The sequence below is a fragment of the Rhododendron vialii genome, chromosome 3a (assembly GCF_030253575.1).
Source record: "Rhododendron vialii isolate Sample 1 chromosome 3a, ASM3025357v1".
NCBI lineage: Eukaryota > Viridiplantae > Streptophyta > Magnoliopsida > Ericales > Ericaceae > Rhododendron > Rhododendron vialii.
The window spans coordinates 32,626,179-32,640,741 of record NC_080559.1 but is presented as its reverse complement, the minus strand read 5'-3'; the positions used below and the strand labels follow the sequence as shown (position 1 = coordinate 32,640,741).

General features: G+C 37.9%; 1 protein-coding gene across 1 annotated transcript; it reads left to right on the top strand.

Moving 5' to 3' along the window:
* The first annotated feature begins 9,661 nt into the window (after nt 1–9,661).
* LOC131320104 (zinc finger CCCH domain-containing protein 20-like) lies at nt 9,662–11,193 on the top strand. The gene has a single exon (XM_058350691.1). The coding sequence runs from the start codon at nt 9,712–9,714 to the stop codon at nt 10,774–10,776; it is 1,065 nt and encodes a 354-aa protein (XP_058206674.1). The 5' UTR covers nt 9,662–9,711; the 3' UTR covers nt 10,777–11,193.
* Nucleotides 11,194–14,563: the final 3,370 nt, after the last annotated feature.

Genomic DNA, 14,563 nt, shown 5'->3' with positions numbered 1-14,563 from the left:
ACTCCGTCGTTTTCACTCTTTTAATCTACCCACCTTAAGAAAGGATTAGTGTCTGTAAATCAAATCTACCATCAGACCATGACTGATCCTAAGACCTAATTTTTCTTTGTTGTTGGAGCTTTTCTTTGCTATGCAAGCATTGAAGAATTACATCTAAGTATTGAAGGAACTTTTTTTCATTCATAGTACTCAAATATAGAGAGAGAAAATGTCCCTTTAGTTTTTTTGCACTTTCTTTTTTTTAGAAACTAGGCCTAAATGCATTTAGTTTTACCAAGCGAATGGTTTGGATCATGTTATTAAGCCCGTAACGAGACATCCTGTCCCACAGAGTGGGGTTACACTACTCTGGGTAAAATAAATGTACACTAGATTGTGTGGCATCTACATTAAAGTCTCTCAAACAAATAATCCAAATCATTCAATTTGTTCAAAACAAATTTTTTAAGATTTTTATCAGAAATCAACTCAATTGAATATCTGTAACAACTTAAGCAGTTTACTAGATATTTGATCCGTGCGAATTTTGGGAACCAACGGTCCAATTAATTAATTCGATTAAGCCGATTTTTTAAAGATCTATTAAAAATATTCTAAACAAATTAAACTACTCGGATCATTTTCTGTGAAACACCGAGGTGGATTTTGCATAATCCAGTGTATATTTTGCGTACCCATTTTGGTGAGAATAAATTTTTGTTCACTATTCTTTAAAGATTGTGAACATTATCCTCCATGTGATTGGTAAAAATTGTGTGAGTCCAAGGAATAGAGTTAGTTTGTGGTAGGATCCACACAATTTTCACCAATCCCATAGAGGATAATGTTCACCCTCTTTAAAATAGAGAAAATTATTCAGTACCCACGTGGTGTCCTAAGCTTCTCCTCAACCACACATTTTTGTGGGATCTGAATAAGGAGTACTGCTATGTGCACATATGGATTGTACATACCATGTACATATGGGTTTTGTGGTACCTACCTCGGGTCCCACAAACATGATTCGAACGGCCCATTATTTGTAAAACAATTTTTTATAGAGCACTGTAAAAAATCAACTCAACCTGACATTGCTAAGGATTTTTTCTAAATTTGTAGGAGCGAAACTGAATAGTTAAGTAGTTTCGCCCACACAAATTCAAAAAAATCCTTACTGTGATATTTTAAAAATAGTTAAGTAGTTGAGCTGATTTTTTACAATACTTCATAAAAAAATATTTTAAAAATAATAGATGGTTTGAATCAATTTTTTAGTACCTGAGGTGAGCCCCACAAAACTCATATGTACCTGATATGTATAAACTCATGTACCTATAACTTGATTGCTGAAGAAGTGTGAAGACCCTACCGATAATATGTGATGGGGAGAGGCTTCGTGTCCCAAGGGCATTAAATAATCTCTTTTAAAAGAGAGTGAACAAAATTATTATCTATTGTGCATTCACTTTTTTTTTTTGGGAAAATCACCTCATAGTTGAATTAAAAAAATTATTCTAACATCCGTCAAAAAAGATGTAAGATAATATGTTAAATGTGCATTAATATCCTAAAAAAATATATTGACATTTATGAAAATGTATTAATAACTGTAAAATATGCATTAATATTTAAATATATTTAAAATTATGTGCATATTATCATCAGCAAAGTGTGCAGGTTAGAAAGCCTTCCCGGAATTAAAATAGGAGCACGAGCCCCGAGGCAAAGGGGGACACGTACCAGCAGTAGTACCACGCGTCGGTTCTGAAGCACTTGGGCAGTCACGTATAGGCTTGGTACCTCTGACAGCAAAGTGATTAAAGGCGGGGACACGTGTACCGCCCGAAACAAAAGTCGTGGGGGTGCGGAACAACACGTTGAAAGCAGTCGTACAGACGTCGCAATCAAACTTCCCCCACGCCAAACCCCAAATCTTTATCGGTCTTGCTATTGTCAGCCCACTGGACTGACAATAAACACACTAGAAAACAAAAAAAACACGAATTTATGTGTACCTTTTATAATTTTATACCTTTTAATACACATTTACACACTCATTATTATCAGTTTATTGGGTTGATTTTAGAATTTTTCAATTTTTATTTAACCCATTCTTTTGCCGGAAGCAAGGGAGAAGGTATTGGAAAACAATTTTTTCATGGGGGGGCGGGGGGGGGGATAGTACAGTTTACATGAAAGTGAGTATACGAAAATGTCCGTGAAAGACACGTGAATGGTTTAGATTCATATCATAGTGAATCCGAATCATTCATGTATTTTTTATGAGAATTTTCATGTATCTGTTTTATGGATCCTAACATACTCCCTCCGTCTCAAAATATTTGGACTTTTTCGATATTTGCGCTCTTCTTTATACTATTATATTTCTCAATTTATGATATTTTTCATAATTTTGAAAATTTTGTATTATAAATCTAATCGAGAACTATCAAACAAGATTCATATTACATATTTTTAAAAATTTATATTGAAAGATATAAAAGTTCAAAAATGACACCAATATCGAAAAAGTCTAAAGATTTTGGAACAGAGGGAGTAATTGTTTTTGCATGTGCCTTGTCAACATCCTATAAACCCATTGCAGGGTGCAGTTGGCCCATGTTCGGCCTAGGGTTTGGCTTTGACATTTTTTTTATTATTTATCTAAACCATTTGTTTTTTAAGAATCTGTTGAACATTTCAATCTATAGAAAAATTATGTTTGTCGGGTATCGATTCATATATTTTAGAGAATACATTTTCCTTGAAAAGAAAATGGATTTGATGGATTGTCCCTGAATCAATTTTTATCAATAGAAAGTTATTCGGAAAATGCATTAATCGTCATCCGATGAATATGATCTTTTACAATATTGGAATTCTCAACGAATTTTACATAATGAATGGTCTAGAATCTAGATCATGAAATGAACGACGCCCGATGCGCCGCGCTAGTGCACCATACACAGATAGTCACAAAATCGAGCTCCTCTTTTCTTAAATGGAAATTGGGTATGGAGTGAGTAATACTCCACGAAAGGGTCATGATCTTTGCAGAAAGTCTACTGGTACATACAATTTGTGCACAGATTGTGCACAGATTTTATGGTGGGGCCCACCATGGGTCCCACACAAATGATCCGACCCGTTCATTAAATGTAAAACATTTTTTCAAGGGGTTTTATAAAAAATCAGCTCAATCCAATATCTATAGGTGCTTGATCTAATCATCTAACTTTTCATTACCCGAAAATCTGAATGAAAATTTAGATAATTGGATCGAGTACTTATAGGTATTAGATTAAGCTGATTTTTTATGGGAACTCTTGAAAAAATATTTTACATTTAATGAACGGATCGGATTATTTGTGTGGGACCCGTGGTGGGCCCCACCACAAAATCTGTGCACAATCTGTGCACAGATTGTCTGTACCAGTAGCACGGTTCTGATCTTTGTTTGTTTAAGAAAGAGGGATAAGAAGAGAGAGAGAGAGAGAGAGAGAAAAGGGTCATGATCGAGGTCACATGCCTGATGCCGCGCGCGAGCAAACACCCGTAACATTCTTCGATAAAATGACGTGACAGTGCCATCTGTACCATTGGAAGGGGGATTTATTCCGTGCTCTCCGTCCGTCGCGCTATGTTTTATGCTCCATTTTATCAGTCAAGGCATGTATGATGTATTGGACTCCTTCATACTCATTTCGTCTAGATTTAAGTAATAGTCATTTTTGAGAGTTGGTGTCACTTTTCAAGCGATTATGTCTTGTAATTTATAATATTTTATATAATTTTGAAATCACTGTCTTATAGAACTAATTGAAATCTGTCAAATAAAATTCATATTTGATATAAAATTCGTTACTAATTTAAAGACAACTCATTTTTTATCCTGCTAGGATTGAACTAGGGACTATTAAATCCGGACGGAGGGAGTAGTAATATATGTCGTGTCAAGGTTGAAAGCTCTTAGGTGATATCAATTCCTTTTAAAAAAATCTGAGACTTTGTTCGTTTAAGGGTCTCAAAATTCTTGGACACGGTCTCCAATAAATTTTCTCTATCTATCTCTCCCCACTCATTACTCTAAAAAACCTTTCTCAAAGCACTCAGGCTCCGTTCAGTTGCCAGGAAAGTTGTACCAGAAAGTTATTCTCAAAAAAAGTTAAGTAAAGTGAAGTAAAGGAAAAAGAAATCTATTTTCCTGTGAGTGTTCATTTGACAAATTTTTTTGTAGGAAAACAAAAGTTTAGTGGTTCATTTGCCGGGAAAAGACACTTATGAGAAACTTCTTTATTTTTATTCCCATGGCTAATTTTAAATAAAAGCAACTTTGAGAGCTAAATAATAGGCTATCATATTTCAAAAATTAACATATACGGAAAATGTATTTATCTAATAATCCCCCATTTAAATTGAAAAAATTGACTTGCAAAATTTACTATCTTCTGAATGAGCAAATCCCCCATTTAAATTGACATCCTCTGATAATCAACCTAACAAATGAAGTTTAAAAATAAGTAAATGATAACTTAATAAACAAATGCTAAACAACCGTGCTTGATTAGTTGCCGATACAAAAACACACTGATAATTAGTTAGTAGAAAACAAAATTGAAGACTAATGACAAGATAAATAAATACTTCAAAAAAAAAAAACTACCAATCTTTTTCGACAACAATTATCTCAGAAAGCACCATAGTAGTCAAAATTATTGTTGCTCACATAAATCTCAAAGTGCCTTTCTAAGAACTTAATTTGTATTTTTTGGGTATTAGTGTCATTCACTTTTTTTTTTACCCGCCAATTATTTTGGTCCCACAATGAAGAAAACTTTTCCCGTGACGCAATATCCTATGCTTTTGGATGGATCACTTTTGCAAGAAAGTAAATCTTGCAGGAAAACTTAAAAACATGTTTTCCACTACTTTCCTGTCAACTGAACACTAAAAAAGTTATGTAAAAATTGATTTTCTCATAATTTCCTGTACTTTCCTAGCAACTGAACGAGGCCTCAAACAAACAAGGCCATTGTGACCTAAACGTAGGATTTGTTTATGCAAGCAACAGTAGTAGAAGAGTGTTTGTACTCTTCGAGGCTCCCTTGTTACATTTCTTCTCGTACGTATTGTATTGGTTTCATCTTTTGATCTTCATGATTAGTGAAATTTTTTTCGCCCTACAAAAAAAAAAAAAAAAAAACTCCTTTGGGGCAAGTCATATGGAGCGTTTGCTCTGGAATGGACGTTTGGTATATGATCACTCAGGAGGTGCGCGTAAATTGACCATGTGTTCTGGTTATAAAAAAAAATTACTAGAGGTTGGGCACACAATCTGTATGTATTTACATGTGTGAATGTATGGAATGTGGGAGGTCTCGAGTGAATAGTTTAAGATAGGTCCTGTTCCGTTAAGTTTCTTATTTTTTAAATATTTTTTTATTTTATTTTATGGGCATTCTTTTACAATACAGCACTTTTAATTTAAAAAATAAATACTTATTTGACAAATAAATACTTGTTTGAAAAATTAGTACTTCTTTGCCTAAGCGAGTAAGCGGAACGGGGCCATAGAATCATTTTTCTACTTTACCCGGACATTTGAGCCCTTCTTCTTATGGTAAAAAAGTTGTCGGTAAAATTTGCTTTTTATTTAAATAATATTGCAAATCACCTTTGTAAAAATATTGTAGAGGTTTGAAATTTGTTCACTCCATTTTGTTTTTACTTTGGGGTGCGATTTTTCAGGACTTTGATTAAACCAAAATAAAAGCAAAAATATGAATAATACTTTCCTAAGTTTTGGAATGCTGTTCCTGCTTTTAATGACAGTACTTTTCGAACTCAATATTAATGATCCAAACTTCTTTTAGTTTACATAATTCGTTGAGGATATCAACTGATGTATTAAAATCATCTTAATTCGATCTTAATTATCTTTACAAATCAGAGATTATACGATCCCAATTTTTAATGACATTATTATGCACATTTCGACTGTAGTTTTGAGAGTCGTTCCACCCATTCGTCGATAGCCAAAATGTCAGCTGGATTACGTGCGGCGATTTTGAGAAAAAATTCCAACAATGTGATCGATCTTTGAGTTTGAGCGGCGGCATACCGAGTTGGTGGAGTAGTAACCTGCAATCGTGCACGATATCAATGAGATAATGGTTATCATTAGTAGTTTTCTGAATCAGATGGACCACGTGCTGAGCGTTCACTTCAATTTCCACATTCCGAAGGTTCTTTGAAATCATAATTTTTAGGCCTTGGCGAAGGGGCCCGAAACTCCGCTGTAAGAGAGTGCACCGGACCTAATTTTTGGTAAAAACAGCCGATCCAATTACCATCACAGTCCCGGATAATACCTCCGGTAGTTGCTCCAAAATTGAGGCCAATGCCGGCACCGTCGGTATTAAGTTTGAGAACTCCATGCGGAGGAGAAACCCACCGTGAGAACCCACACAAGTAACTAGTCTCACATGGGGAAAAATATGAAAGTGAAATTGGTTTATACTCCATAGTGCGTAATTCCAACCAACTATTGTATAATTTGTAGACACTTCAATTTGGGCCTCTCAATTGGTTTACTTTATTTTTGGTTTTTGATTCTCCGATGATGAAATGGGTCAAGAACACCCTGAGAATAATAAATGGTTGAGTTTTGAGCATTTTGAAACCCCAATAAACTTCCCAGAACCCTACTAGCACGCGCTGGTTGAAAAGCCAGGTGTTGGTCATTGACCAGCGCGTGATCATTTGGACCTGCGCGCGCGTCCACTACCCGCGCGCTGGTTAAAGTTGCAGCCGACCTTATACTTTCCATTTCTAGAAGGTTTCCATTTTTGGAGAGTTTCCATTTCTGGAAGGTTTCCATTTTTTGAGGGTTTCCATTAATGGAAGGTTTCTAATAATGGAAGGTTTATATTAATGGAATGCTTTCCATTAATGAAGGGTTTTCATTAATGGAAGGTGTTTACTCTATAAATACCCCCCTCATTCTTTCTTTCAGATGGTTAAAAAAAAAAAGGTTACAAACATACAGCCATCCAACACACAACCATCTTTCAAACCCAAATCTCAAGCATCAAAGCTCAATCATCCATTCAAACTCAAACAAAGGTATAAGCACCTGTTGCTTCCTATTTTGATCGCTGAGGGGGGCTGACAGGGTCAAGATTGGTAATTAATACCAATCTTGGCCCTAAGGCTAACAAGGTTCAAAAAAAGTGTGAACAAGGGACATGGGTGCATCGGTCCTTGGCTCGCGCGGGCCACTCTGTGGCTATGAGCGCAAATCAGCGTTAGGACATGGACCTTGTTCTTTTATGTTGTTTTCTTCATAGATCATCAGTGGTGAGCATGTAAAACCAGTTAACAGCTTTCTTATGTTAAAACTGTTAGCTTGCCTTTCAATACTTATTTCTGTTCTGTTGGAACACCAACTGGGGTATATCTGAACATGTCCCAGAGTTCCAGTCATGTGAGAACAAGTACTGAAAAATAGCCTAGGTGGGTGCGCGCAAATTGCTAACCCACACGCGCAGGTGTTCTTGATCCAGTGGTTTTCCAGTGTTATACTCTTGCTTGGGTGACTTGGCCTTAAGTTACTGTTTTGTCTCCATACTATTTATAGGGTGTTCTGTTCATTTGTTAGGCTTTTCAGCCTTTAAACTGTGTAGTGTAATTACTATAAATTGTTTGGTTTGGTTCTGGGCGTGCAGTGGTCAGTCCAGAGTCCAGAGCCCAGAGGAGGATAAAAACAGAGGCTGTGAGAAAAGCAAACCCGCGCGCATGTGTTGCATATTGGCGCGCGTAGGTTGGAACTGCATGCAGTAGCTTTGGCTAGTGCATGTGAGTTCTTACGCATGTCAAATTTGAGACAGTGCACTGGGTTTGCTCTTCTGGATAGAACCTAGTTTTACCCTATTTACTGTTTTCGCATCCATGCTATCAATCACGTCCTGCAAACGTATTACAGCTTTAATCTCATTAAACTGTTCCCCGCCCCTAAACGGCTAAAGAATTGCTTAATCAAACAGAATCGCAAATATTTTTCGCAAATGCTCAAGTAAAGACTGATCTCCGGATTGGGCAAGAGGGGTGCCTTAAAATCCTTCTCCTCTCGTAACCTGACTCCCGAACCCAAATATGGTTATGACGGACTAGTACCTTCACCTTTTCACATTAAACAGCATAGAAAAGCGTTTCAAGTTCAGTTCCTTGGGTGTCGGACCTTCAAACTTAAGTGGCGACACTGAATTGAGCGCTCGTCGCTCCTCGATCCACCTTTGTTCTTGAGGGCATGTTGCCTACATAATTCGAGGTTAACTTTTTAAGACACGTGGTTAGGCTAAGGGTTAAACAGGTCCACTGGCGCGGGTCGTTACACCCACCCTCTTAAACACATCGAGGTTGGGCTAAAGATTTTGTAGCTACGCTCGAGCTAGATGTGCCAGCACGGACCAACGCACAAAATGATCATAACTTGAAGAACTCATTTTTCTAATAGGGCAATGTGTTCATATCGGTAATTAATGATCAATACTCAACCAACTTAAAATTTTTTTTTTGTGCGTTCGATCTGCAAATTCGACAATACAAATGAGTCCAATCGATCATTGAGGTAGTCTTGCAACGAGACTTTGGAATGACCGGACTTCATCACATAAAACTGAAATTAGTGTAAAACTGAAGTCAATATCTTCTAATGCGAGGATTCTCAAGTAATTTTTCATTTAAAACAAAACGAGACTCATCACGGTACTATTACACATCCCGAACTATTCATCTAGAATCAATTGTGTTTAATATTCAAGCAAAGAATCAAATTGATTAGACATCACTAAAATCTTGGTCGAATTATGTTAATGTAAAGAATGATAAATAATCAAAATTTGACAATCTATATTTCACTTATAGTAACAAATATGATCCGTTCAAATGAATACCGAGGTAATATTATATACTCTTGAATTTTGTATGGACATTAAACACAAAACGAGACTCATCACAGTACCATTACACAACCCAAACTATTTATCTAGTATCAATTGTGTTTTAATATTCATGCAAAAAAATCAAAATAATTAGACATCGCTAAAATCTTGGCCGAATAATGTTTATGTAAAGAATGATATATAGTCAGAATCTGACAATCTATATTTCACTTATAGTAACAAATATAATCCGTTGAAATAAATACCGAGGTAGTATTATATACTCTTGAATTTTATATGGACATTAAACACATCGAGTGATACATAAATCCCCCAATAAATTATCTTGATTCTTAAAACTGATCCTTTTCCTCTTCTCCGACAATCTTTAATTCGTTATCAAAAACAATCTTTAATTCTGCAGGCCATTATAATTGCGTATGCTACCCTCCACCACCTTCGGGTACTCTACGGACGCCAGTTTAAAAAAAAAATCTCCATTTCCGACTACTCTGGCTCGTCTGTCACCAAAATCCCTCCAACCCTATCAACACCCACTGCCTACGAAACAAACCTAAACCGCTCAACATAACACGTGTCACCTTCACAACACAACCTTCACAATCCACCAACTCACCCAGTCGTATCCTTAACATCTCCCCACCATATAAATTCCTAAACCCAACCAAGGTTCAAAGCTAACTCAACCACGGTTAGTCCCCTACTCCACCGGCATAGCAGTTTATAAAACCAAGCAGGCAGAGTTTCTTAGTACGACGCAGCGACAAGGATGATGATCGGAGAACCAAACCGCCACCCAAATCCGACGGTCCACGTTCCTCCCTGGACCTTCCCCGACGACCCAACGGCCGTCGATACGTCCTTCCCTTTCCCCGTCACTTGCATTTCCGTCAATACCACCAAAAATGCCGACGAATTATTCTCTCCGCTCGACGCCCTAGCTGCCCTCCACCAGTACCTCCCGTCGAACGAGCCCGATTACGACTCCGACGGGTTGGGTTTTGACTCGGATCTTTACCAGAATTTATTCTGTTGCGACCAGTTTAGGATGTACGAGTTCAAGATCAAGAAGTGCACCCGCGCCCGGTCGCACGACTGGACGGAGTGCCCGTTCGCTCACCCGGGCGAGAAGGCCCGGCGCCGCGACCCGAGGAAGTCCCACTACTCGGGTGCGGCCTGCCCCGACTTCCGGAAAGGAACTTGTAAGAAAGGCGACGCGTGCGAGTACGCGCATGGGGTTTTCGAGTGCTGGCTGCACCCTTCGAGGTACCGGACCCAACCGTGCAAGGACGGGTCGAACTGCCGCCGCCGGGTCTGCTTCTTCGCCCATTCGCCGGACCAGTTAAGGGTCTTGAGCCCGGGTTCGGGTCACGTGGAGTCGTATGACGGGTCGCCGCATAGACTTGCTATGGAGAGTTCGTGTGGACGAGGGTTGTGTCTGTCAACCGAGTCACCGCCAGTGAGTGACTCACTGAGTCGCTCGCTGGGTTCGAACTCGCTCAGCGAATTGGTGCGTCGGTTACAGCTGAACAAGGTCAAGTCAATGCCCTCTTCTTGGGGTGTTCAGATGGGGTCTCCTAGGTTTGCCCTGACCCGACCCGTTTTCTCAAGTTTGCCAACTACCCCGACTAACAGAACCGGGTCTTTTGATCACTTTGAGAAAGTTGGGTCCGGGTCGGAGGAGGAACCCGTGATGGAGAGGGTGGAGTCGGGTAGGGGCCTTAGGGCGAAGATGTTCGAGAAACTAAGCAGGGAGAATCCGTTGGATCGGGTCGACGCTACACCGGTTTTTTCGGGTCCGGATGTCGGGTGGGTATCCGAACTGGTAAAGTGAAAGTCTGGTTCTTGTGGGTTTTTGGGGGTATTTTGTTCCTTCTCTCTCTCTCTATCCCTCTATCTAATGTGAATACTAATATATATATATAGAGAGAGAGAAGCTTATGGGATAGTAGGATTATTTTGGAAGCAACAATTGGAAGATTATGTACATATTTATGCATGCAGATATATAATATATATATATAGAGTCTAATAATATGGGGATTTAAGTGAAGAATCTCTTTTTTGGGCGGAATTTTCTTGGAGAATTGAAGAGAAAGGAACTGGGATTAGTTTTTGTATAGAGCGTCTTTGGGCTGCCTAAGGAAGAGGTACGAGAAGATTGGATTATTCCTGATAGTATGGTATAACTTTTCTTCAAATTATTGTACAAGTGTAATTTTCATGATCAATGAAGATACTGTTTAATTTATGCGGTGTTGTGTTTCTATTGAAATGGTTTTTGCTCATTATCTTAATGCTATGGTGGTTGAGGGAAAAATCATGCAATGTTTATTTTGTAACGCCTTTTTACATGATGTGGGCTCACGTATGTACGTGCACTTCTCTAGTGGTTGAGAATGCCTGTATTTGCATGAACCAAACATGCTTGCATGTTTCATAAACTGAAGGGTTTTTTTTTTCTCTTTTGAATAAGTTTCTCGACAGCGGTGTCCTAATTAGGTTCGGAATGGGCTGCCTATGGTGCAAACAGCAGTAGTACAGGGGCCACAGTCTAGATTTTTCTCGATGGGGAAGTTGCAGGATTGTAATTGTCATTCACTTGGGCCTGGAACCTTGGAGAAAATTCTGGTTCTTATTATTCAGGAAAAAAAATCTCTGCGAAACAAATCCGGATGTTGAATTTCTTTCGCAAAAAGTCTTCAAAACACCCGGGACACAACCACGTCCAGACTCGTTAGATGCATGTGCGGACACAACCACATTCGGACTCGTTAGATGCACATCTGCATCTACCTGTGCCGGAGGCCGGAGTTGGTTGTATTTCAAAGTGTGTACCTGTGCCGGAGGCCGGAGTTGTGTTTCGAAGTGTGTGTAGGATTCTCTCTCCCTTTTTTTGTCCCCGAGAGAGAGAAGTGCATACTGTTTACTCCAGCAGAGTTTCAGTAGTGGGTTGCATTAGACTTTTTTTTTCTCTATCAGAGCTTAGACTTTTTTGTTGAGATGGATGTGTGGTAAGACTAGACGAGACAAGATTAGAAATGAAACAGTTCGTGAGATGATAGGTGTAGCACCTATAGAGGAGAAGCTGAGGGAAATTAGGCTAAGGTGGTTTGGATATATCTACCGTAAACCAGAAGATGCAATAGTTAAGAGAGCTTTAGGTAGCAATGTTACGGGGAGAGTAGACCTAAATTGACATTAGATGCTGTAGTGCGCAAATATATGAGTATAATGGGTCTGTGTGAACAAGTGGTCCTTGACAGAGTTCAATGAAGGAAACGGATTCATGTAGCCGACCCATGTGATTGGGACGTAAGACTCGGTTTGGTTTGGTTTGGTTTGGAGCTTAGAAATATTTACAATTCCAAGCTACCGGAGAACTCCTAAATTGACCTCTCTTTCGAGAATGATCAATATGAGATTTTTGTTTTGGTAAATTACGACTTTCGCGGGAGACTCTGTTTTTCCTTCTTTCGGACGTAAATGTCAGCAAACATGCAGTTAAATTCCGACCATTGTAATGTATGGACTGTGTGCGCCATAAACTTTGTTCAATTTGAATAGAGTCATTAGTTGACATTCGAGTTGCTTTGTTCACCAGTAACCAGTTCAACCTTCTTCTTTTTTCTCTCTTGGGGACCAGTTCAACCTGACATTCAAGTATGGCTCTTTCTTGTATTTTGAGTATTTAATGTGTTGAGCTTGGATTTTGTTTACATACTAGTTTGAATGTTGTCATAATTATATCAAACGACTAAAAAACACATTTGGATTCTTAGAAAGTTTTTTATTTTATTTAATCCGTAGTAGTATGATACAATATTGAATCGGGATAAGTGTATTGGCGTCATCGTGTCATGGGATTTTCATACAAAAAAGAATACATGGTGGTTATGTGGTGTAGTTATTCGAAGAGACGGTACGAATCATAGAACACGTATCTCGCACCGCAGATTTTTAATTTATTAAGGAAATCAAATATTATTTTGGGCGTATATAGAGACTACTAATACTCTCTCCATCCCGATCTTGATTTGTTTGTCTAATTTCAGATTTTCAACTTATTAAGGAAATCAAATCTGATCAATTGATTTGAAAATTTACATAATATATGATCTATTGATTTTGAAATTGGACAGTCAATTTAAGACATGTATAAGTCAAAAAATGAACAAATAAATCGAAACTGATGGAGTATATTATAAAGGATTTCCCCCTAAATTAGTCTAAGTTAATACTACTATATAGGATGTAACGTCTTTGATGGTACATGAGGACGTACGTGGCCCTTGACTAAGGAAACACCAAATGAAATGAAAACAATTGTAGCGTGATTCACCAACACATAGAGGTTGCGGTCAACTCAAGTTGCTCATAGAATATTTGAGTGAAGGATGATGCTATGGTGTCCCCGGTCATTTTGGGAACACCGTAATTTTTGACATAACTGTATCATTAGGAGCATAACTAAAATCAATTATACGCATAACAGAATCCAAATAAGGCATAACCAAAAAATATTTAAAAAACCAACCAAAGCGTAACTAAACCCAACCAAGGCATAACTAATATGTTATGCCTTGCTATGGTTTTGGTTATGCCTTACTATGGTTCTGTTATGCTTGTAATGGGTTTTGGTTATACTCATAATGATTTTGTTATGCCAAAAGTTACGGTGTCCCCAAAATGACTGGGTACACCGAAGTCATTCCCGTGAGGGAAATAGTATATGGTCTTCATCATCATGGCTAGTTAAACAATTTTTTAAACATATAGTACTACTAGGGTTTGGATTGCATGTCTCCCGCGCTTATTGGACTGACCAAACACTCAAAATTCTAGTTGTTTATCTCGATAATTAATGATAAAGTAGTTGGTCGGCAGTCTCCTGCCGGCAAGATCTAATATTAATTATCGGTAAGAGAGACTCGATCACCCAATTCAAACTCTAGTTAGACAACTTTAAGATTTTAGGTTGTTCGGTCCGGTCTAAATTCAAGACGGGAGCCAGGAGGGGATTCAATTTCGATACAAAAATTCACATGTTATTTACAGTACTCTGCTTTATATCTCAACAGATCGTCACAGCGATTAAGGTTTTCACACGGGCTTATCTTGAATTTGGAGATTTTGGGTGCAACTCTAGTTATCAATGTTCCCGACTTATTCGATACATGTGAAAACTTTATATTCAACTCAAAACTAATTAGCAATGAGTGAAAAAGCCTCTCGTGTTATTCAGTGATTTCTCATTTTATACCCAAACAATATGGGCACTATTCTCGTAATACATGTGGCTTGACACTCATTTGTTATCTGAAGATTACATATACACACATACATATATATATACATATATATATATATATGTATATATGTATATATATGTATATATATATATATTGGACGGAAGAAATCAAAAGTTGCTCTATCTTAAAAAGGTGAATTAGAAGTTACACATCACTAGAAGGGAAAAGGGTAAATAAACAGATAAAAAGATTGTGGCTGGTTTTATGGCATAAAGGAGGGTTTGGTTTGGTTTGATTTTTCTTGGGTCTGAAAGGTCACCTGTTTTGATAAACAAATGGAGCGTGAATTTCTACAATGCGAAAATGACC